Here is an 8,559-nt window from a genome sequence, read left to right as displayed (position 1 = left end):
AGCGGGGAGCTGGAGCCCAGAGCGCTGTCAGAGCCGGGCCGCGGGGGCCGCCAGGCCGAGCCTCTCCAGGAAGGTGACGAGGGTGCTGCTGTACTCCAGGGGGTGCTGGCGCAGGTGGGCCGCATGGCGCGAGGTCTCCCAGGCCTGCACCCACACCCGCATGCCCAGCCGCTGCCAGGCGGCCAGCAGCTCCTGCAGGTGTGCACTGTCGCAGAGGGGATCGTCCAGGCTGTAGAAGACAAGCGTCGGAGGCCTGACCGGTGGCTGCCAGAATGCAGCCACTGCAGCCTCGTAATGCCGAATGGTGCAGCTGGGACACAGGTGGAAGTAGAACATGGCTATGGCCCTGACCACTGGGCCCAGGGCCTGCGGCTTCATCAGCTGAGACACACCTGTGGGTTCCAGGAGGAGGGGGTCAGCGCCTGTTGTCGTATGCAGCTCTGGCCCCGCCTCCTGGGAGTGGGGGACAGCACTGACACACGGACTGCTGAGGATCCCTAGAGCTTGGGGTCCTGGGACAGAAACATTGCCTTCTCTGCCTTTGTTGTAGTTGGTCAGTGGGCACCCAGCTGTCCCGCCTGGTACAGACACCATTCTGGGCAGATGCAAGGAAGGTGGCCTGGGAATGCTCTAGTGGCAAGAAGGAGCAGAGGGCAGAAGGCCCTAGTTGTGAGTAGTGGAGAGCTGGAAACAGCCCCATGACTGCCAGGGCGGGGTGGCCTTAGCCCACACTTGGCCTGCTGGTCCCTGCCCTCTCCCAGGCCATTCCCAAAAGAGCCATGAGGTCAGGAGCCAGCCTTTCTCTTTGGTATTTTCCAGCTTTGTGACATCTGCAGGGACTAGAAGTAAAGATCTAGGTGGTAGGATTGTTGGGTGGGTTCAGAATTGGTTCAACAACTGCTCCTGGAGTTGTTGCAAAGTGACTGCATTTGAGAGTCCCCTGAGGCCTTATGCCCTGGACTCTGTGCCCTTGCTGAGCACCTTGGAGTCTGAGGTGACCTGACTGGGTGGGAGAAGGAAATCCAGATACCCAGGGATGGTAAAAGATAAGAGGGGATGGACCAGAACAGGGCTGTGTTTCACAGTTGGTCTTGCCAGGCAAGAATACTGGAGTGCGTAGCCAATCCCTTATTCCAGGGGATCTTGCCAACCTAGGGATCAGACCCAAGTATTCCACATTATAGGCAGATTCTTTACTAAATTGTGGCCAACTCTTTTGTGAGTCGTTGTTACTTGAGGTATGTTAGTTACTTTGGTCCTTCTAGAGAAAGTTAGAGCACAGTGGTCCTGAAACAGTGGCGTGGATCAGAAACCACCTAGATCTAGAGCTCAGAGGCCCAGGCTCAAGGAAGTAGAATTCAACACTAGGTGATTCTGATACTCACCAGTTTCACAATCACTGTTTTAGAGGAAACCTGTGCACCCAGTCACAGTTGGCTCTTGAATACTGCAGAGTTTAGGGGTGCTGACCCTCCACGTGGTTGAAAATCAGAGGTAACTTTATAGTTGGGCCTCCGTATCTGCAATTCCACATCTGAGAATTCAACCAACCTCAGATCGTAGTGCTATAATACGTATTTACTGAAAAAAAAAAATCCCCATATAATGGACCCGAATAGCAGTTAAGACCCCTGTTGTTCATGGGTCAACCGTACATGATTGCTGAGACTTTCCAAAGCTTGTTCCCAAGAATTTCAAAAGGCAATCTTTTTGAAAGAGACCACCTATCTCATGGTCCCAATGTGGGGATTATGTGAGTATGTATGGAAAGTTACAGGAGCTCAGTAAATTAGCCCTAGTAGAGGCTGGAGATAAAGGCGTGCCAGGCTGGACCCAGGCAGCACGCTCACTCTGGGTTGTATTTTCAGCCACAGTGGGGAAGGCCCAGGTGGGACAAGATGACCGACGCTCCAGGTAGGAAGATCACATCAGGTGGGGACGTTCAGAGACCCAAGGCACCTCTGGGACACTTAGATCACAGGCCCATTGCCCTGCAGACCTGCCCATCCACCTGGAGTCCTTCCTGGCTTGTGTGGCCCAGGTGCCTCCTCACCCTTGGCCCAGCACACTCACCCAGTGCCATGCGGTCCAGGCTGCCCACCACCAGGCTGTCGAAAATATGGCCCCTCAGGCGCTGGGCCACGCTGCCATGGTGCCCCAGGTCCTGGCCCATGAGCAAGAGCATCTGTGCAAAGGTGTAGCCACCCAGGGAGAGCGCATGCACCACCAGTGGGCGGCTGGCCAGGGCCCCAGACCCCCGCAGCAGCGCCAGCACGTGGGCAGCCCACCCCAGGCCCCGGCGCGGGCACAGAAAGTGGCTCAGCGAGCTCTCCACGGCCAGCACGTCGAAGCCACAGGCCAGGTACAGCTGCAGGTACTTGCCCTGGGCAGCTGGCCCCGCCCCCAGCCACGGCAGGAACAGGAGCAGTGGGCGGGGCCCCAGGGACCCCGCGGGGCCTGGCCTGGAGTACAGGTGGATGGAGCGGGAGAGCCGGGTCACCGTCACATCGGCAGGGAGCAGCGGGGCCATGGCCGCACCCTGGAGGACAGAGGGAGGAGGAGTGGTAGATGGGCCTGCACTTGCCCCCGCGTTTCCCCCCCACACATCCACTCTCAGATGGCTGCGGCTGGGATTAGCTCTCGGAGGGCCCTAATTTAAGCTTCTGCGGTTCTAATACCCATCCAGGAGCTGGGTAGTCAGCCTGGAGAGGAGGGGTCAATACCCCAGCTGCCCTCAATCTCTGTCTCAATCTCTGCCCCACCCCTGCCCGCCAACTCTGGTCACTCCCAGGAGTTGGGTCTGGAGAGGAGGGGCCAGCCATGGGGGTTGGGGGCAAGGCAGCATCTCCCTTGACTCTTCAGAAGAGCTTTGGATCCCCACCCCAGCCTCTCTGATTGCCTCTCTGCTTTACACACACACCATTTGGAGGTTGAGGGGCCAAGTCTGTCCACCCCAGTGCACTCCCAGCAGCCCTTCTGCTGTCAGCTGAGGGGATTCTGGAGTCAGAGGGTAGTACCAGAGTCAAAGCATGCAGGCCCCCCTACCCCGTAGCCTCTCCCGGGCCCCAGCTCCCCCACTCCACTCCCCATACCTACTATCCTCAGGGCAGCGTCCCTCACCTAGAGGATTCGGACTCACCTCTGTCATTCTATCCCTTTCCTGTCACTCAGCTCCAGAGGGAAGATGGGAGGGATCGGGACCTGGGAGACCTTTGTCCCCAACCTCCTGCTCCACCCCACCACCCTTAAGCCCGCTGGCAACAAGAGCTTCTGGGCTGGGAGCCAGGGTGTCTGGCTCACAAGTCAGCAATATCCCCAGCCCAGATAAAAACCTGGGAGGAGGCATGTGGGTTGCAAGGTGCAGTATTCCCCTGGGCCAGGTAGGTAGCGATCAGTCTTTCCTTCTGGAAGTGCCTCCGCCTCAATTTCTCTGCTTGTCATCCTAACCAGGGAAAGAGGAGCCATCCACAGGCACCCCAACAGCTTCCTGTCTTTAGATCACCCCCCACCCCCTCCACTCAGCAGCGGCTCCACCTCACCCTTCACCTTTCAGGGCAGGCTGACCTCGGGATGGCCGGTCACAGGGGCTGTCCCGTACAGGAATCCAACTCAGGAGACCTGGTCTCTCACGGAAGAGGGATTTCTGCTTCTCTGCTCTTCTGCCCTGCACCGAGGATTCCCTCTGAAGCAGGGTGATCGGAGGCTCCACGGTGGGGGGGTGGGGGGTGGGGTTGGTCTGACATGCCAGCAAGTAGGTAGGCAGGTTCTCCCCAGGGAAGAAAAGGGGAGTCTGCACTAGAGCTTCAGGGGCTGAGCGGCTGATAAGGAGGAGGGAGCCAGGAGGGGACGTTGCAAAAGGACCTGGCTGTGACCTCGCACGTCATTCTCCCACCCCGTGTTAACCTCTTCCTCCCCACCCCGCCGCTGCTCTCGGTGGGAAGTGAACGAATGAGAAGCGAAATGTGTGTCTGCACTGCGGAGTCAAGGCTTCAGGAAGTCAATTAAAGGGAGGGGTTTCCTTCGGACCCCGCACCGCCGGGAGTCCTGCTCCTCGGTCCTCGTCGTTCTCCGGGAAGGACACTGCTGCTCTCACCACTCCCCGTGGTTCAGAGTGCTTCCAGCTCCTTTCCGTTCTTCTGGTCCCTTGAAAAACCTAGGAACAAGAAGTAGGAAGGACCTTTCACGGAGATGTTGGGGCGAGAAGAGGGGCGGGGCAGAGGGTGTTCTCTGCCGAGGGATGCGGGGACTTCCGCGTGTGGGTGCTTTAGGAGCAGTGTGGCACAGTATCCAGCAGGTGGCACCAGAATCCATCGACCTGTGGGACCCCAGGGAACCAGAGTGGGGCAGTTTCCTGGGCGATGGGCAGCCTTTCTGAAAGCCCTGCCCTTGGCAACCGTCCCCTGGTTGCCCGTGTCCGTAGTAAAAATTTGGTTTCTGAAGGACAGGCTGGGGGTAAAATAATCTAATCTCAGAAAGGAGAGAGGCTGGCTGAGGATGGGAGAGGACTCTGAAAGACACACTCTGTTGTCACTTATTGCTAAGGATAGGTCACTGCAGCAGGTGCATCCTACTGTCAGCTATACTGTAAGGCACTCACACTGTGTTGAGGATGGGGAGAATGAGGCTCAGAGAGACAAAGTGTCTTGCCCAGGTCACCAGTGATGAGAGGTGTGCCCAGTTAGGAAGCTGGGCCTGCCTGGATGACACTTCCCTTCCATTGCACCTCCTGGTCCCATGTAAAGGGTCCAACCCCACAAGAGAAGCTGGTGTGTGGGGTGCTTCTGGGGCCCAGACCTGTTGGGAGGCCAGGAGAGAGCAGTGAAGAGAAGCCCACCCCTTCCAGCCCAGCTGTTCTTGCCTGGCGTGGGTGGGATCCCTCTCTATTCAGGGCTCCCTCATCTTGTAGGGGGCTCCCCTCTGTCAGAGGACCGCACAGTTGGAGGGGAGGGGATTTAGGGTTTCTTGGGGGTTATGTGAACCCTCTAGGGAAACCAAAGACAGGTGATCTCTCTAACTGGACACAAAGCTGGAGCCCAGGACTCTTCAGGGGAGAAGAATCAGGAAAGGATGCTTCAGCAGCTGTGCAGAGGAGAAAAACAACTTCTGCTGGGTCAAAGGACAGAGACTGGGGGACTTCCCTGGTGGTCCAGTGACTAAGACTCCAAGCTCCCATTGCAGGTTCAACCCATGGTCAGGGAACTAGAGCCCACATGCCACAACTAAGACCCAGTGCAGCCAAATAAATAAATATTGGTAGGGGGAGGACAGAGATTGAGAGGATTCCATTCAGTGATCGATTTGGCTCTCACTGCCTTGTGATCTCATATCTCTGCCTGCTCCCCATCTCCGTCAGGATACTGAGTAGGATCTCATGCTGAACAGAAGCAGCACCCTACTTCTGACTCTGTTAGGTGTCCAAGGAAACAGAACCAATAGGACACATGTACACAGTATTTATGCCTGAGAACCGGGAGAGCCATCCAGCCTGAGTCCAGTTCCAAAAGCAGGAAGAGTTCTATGTCTGAGCTCAAGGACTTAGGCAGAGAGAGCAAATGCTCTCTTAGCCTTTTGTTGCTATTGTTCTTTTCAGACCTTGAGCAGATTAGATGGAGCCCACTCACACTGGGAAGGGCAATCCACTTTACCCAGCCTAGCAGATTCAGGTGTTAATCCCATCCAGAAATACCTGCACAAACACCCAGAATGTGTGACCAAATATCTGGGGACCACATGGCCCAGTCAGGTTAACACATAATCACCACACTCCCTCACCATCCTCCCAGACCTGGTTCTCCTTAAACTTCAGTTCAGTTCAGTCGCTCAGTCGTGTCCGACTCTTTGCGACCCCATGAATTGCACACGCCAGGCCTCTCTGCCTATCACCAGCTCCCAGAGTTTACTCAAGCTCATGCCCATCGAGTCGGTGATGCCATCCAGCCACCTCATCCTCTGTTGTCCCCTTCTCCTCCTGCCCTCAATCCCTCCCAGCATCAGGGTCTTTTCCAATGAGTCAACTCTTCGCATGACGTGGCCAAAGTACTGGAGTTTCAGCTTCACCATCAGTCCTTCCGGTGAACACCCAGGACTAATCTCCTTTAGGATGGACTGGTTGGATCTCCTTGCAGTCCAAGGGACTCTCAAGAGTCTTCTCCAACACCACAGTTTAAAAGTATCAATTTTTCGGCGTTCAACTTTCTTCACAGTACAACTCTCACATCCATACATGACCACTGGAAAAACCATAGCCTTGACTAGATGGACCTTTGTTGGCAAAGTAATGTCTCTGCTTTTTAATATACTGTCTAGGTTGGTCATAACTTTCCTTCCAAGGAGTAAGCATCTTTTAATTTCATGGCTGCAGTCACCATCTGCAGTGATTTTGGAGCCCCCAAAAATAAAGTCTGACACTGTTTCCACTGTGTCCCCATCTATTTCCCATGAGGTAATGGGACCAGATGCCATGATCTTGGTTTTCTGAATGTTAAGCTTTAAGCCTAATTTTTCACTCTCCTCTTTCACTTTCATTAAGAGTCTCTTCAGTTCTTCTTCACTTTCTGCCATAAGGGTGGTGTCATCTGCATATCTGAGGTTATTGATATTTCTCCCGCCAATCTTGATTCCAGCTTGTGCTTCTTCCAGCCCAGCGTTTCTCATGATGTACTCTGCATATAAGTTAAATAAGCAGGGTGACAATATACAACCTTGATGTACTCCTTTTCCTATTTGGAACCAGTCTGTTGTTCTATGTCCAGTTCTCACTGTTGCTTCCTGACCTGCATACAGGTTTCTCAAGAGGCAGGTCGGGTGGTCTGGTATTCCCATCACTTTCAGAATTTTCCACAGTTTATTGTGATCCACACAGTCGAAGGCTTTGGAGTGGTCAATAAAGCAGAAATAGATGTTTTTCTGGAACTCTCTTGCTTTTTCGATGATCCAGCAGATATTGGCAATTTGATCTCTGCTTCCTCTGCCTTTTCTAAAACCAGCTTGAACATCTGGAAGTTCATGGTTCATGTATTGCTGAAGCCTGGCTTGGCGAATTTTGAGCATTACTCTCCTTAAACTTACCCCATCTCAAAAAATAGCAAGTCCATTTTTTAGTTGCTCAGATAAACAAACAATAACAACCCCCACCCAAACTGTTGGAGCAACCCTCAATTCCTACACCCCATGTTTAATCCATCAGCAAATCCTGTCTTCACTGTATTCATAATATATCTTCAGTCTGACCACTTCCTCCAGTCTCTCCCATAGCAACGCTGGCCCAGGCCATTACCATCTCTTTCCTGGGTTCCTGCAGTGAGCTCCCGCTCTCCCAGCCCCTGGTGTTGTCTCCCTACAGAATCTTCCCAACACAGCTGCCAGGTGATTCTTTTATTTTTTAAAAAAGCTTTTATTTATTTATTCGGCTGGACCAGGTCTTAGTTTCAGCATGCAGGATCGTTAGTTGTAGCATGCAAACTCTTAGTTGTGGCGTGTGGGATCTAATTCCCTGACCAGGGATGGAACCCGGGCCCCCTGCATTGGGAGTGCGGAGTGTTAGCCACTGGACTAACAGGGAAGTCCCAGGTGTTTCTTTTAAAACATAAACCAGAGCAACTCATGCCTCTGGTCAAAGCCTTCCAGAGGCCAGTCACCCTTGATGGCAAAGTAAAGCCCAGTCTTTTTTAAATTTCATTTCTTATACATTTATTACATGATAATATTATAATTATTATCAATAATAACATAAGAAACATAGATGACTTGGGGTGTATCACAATGTCAGGTTCAGGAGGCCTCGGGACTGAAGCAGGAGGTGAAATCCCTCAGAAGGAACTCTATAGAAAAGGAGTGGCAAAGCAGAACTGACCCTATAAAGTTAAAAACCCCAAGTGAACGGAACCCAAAACCCACAGGTGAGTGAGAGTGTGTGTGTGGCAGTCTGTTACAGTGCCACTGTGTGTGTGACCTGGTCTGTTAGTGAAAAGGTTCCTGCGTGTGAATCTGCCCAGGGAACGGGGCCAGTGGGCCAGGGCGGGGCAGGTGGGCCCAGACAAGTGTGCCAACCCCCGGCATACTTCTGTGCTATGAAAACTTCTGTTTTTTAAAATTTTATTAAAAAAAAAAAAAAAGCTAGAAATGTAGACAGAAACTTGTGAGTGACGTGGATGGAGCTTAGGTTTAAAAACATCCCGGGTCTCCCAGCCCACCGGTCAGTGCTGAGTGTGAGGAATCACAGTGAGGGTAGGGTGCCCACTGGGGCCTTCGCCTCTCCCCAGGTGGGGGCCTGGCTCTAGGGGTGCCCCTATGATCCCCTCCTAGAAGCCCGATGGGAGGCGGAGCACTGCCTCCCAGGGCCCTTGGGGGCCTCTCCCAAGCAGCAAGGCTTCACCAAGAAGGCCCCCTCAGGCTCAGTGAGCTAAGCTCGGTCTACTGTGGCCTTTACAAGGCCCTGTGTGATCCGGCCCCACGATGCCAGACCTTGTTTTCTATCCCTCTGCCCTCACCTGCTCTGATCCCACCGCACAAGCCTTGCTATCCTCCAGTGCTTCCACCAAGCCAGAGCCCTCCACTTCC

General features: G+C 53.8%; 1 protein-coding gene across 1 annotated transcript; it reads right to left on the bottom strand.

The window, feature by feature from the left end:
* Positions 1–27: 27 nt before the first annotated feature.
* LOC136170337 (uncharacterized) lies at positions 28–3,645 on the bottom strand. The gene is made up of 3 exons (XM_065938490.1): positions 3,565–3,645; positions 2,000–2,539; positions 28–453 (listed from the first exon to the last, which is right to left on the bottom strand). The coding sequence occupies exons 2-3, from the start codon at positions 2,528–2,530 to the stop codon at positions 28–30; spliced, it is 957 nt and encodes a 318-aa protein (XP_065794562.1). The 5' UTR covers positions 2,531–2,539; positions 3,565–3,645.
* Positions 3,646–8,559: the final 4,914 nt, after the last annotated feature.

The sequence above is a fragment of the Muntiacus reevesi genome, chromosome 6 (assembly GCF_963930625.1).
Source record: "Muntiacus reevesi chromosome 6, mMunRee1.1, whole genome shotgun sequence".
NCBI lineage: Eukaryota > Metazoa > Chordata > Mammalia > Artiodactyla > Cervidae > Muntiacus > Muntiacus reevesi.
The sequence above is the reverse complement of the archived record's forward strand: the minus strand, read 5'-3'. Positions and strand labels throughout refer to the sequence as shown.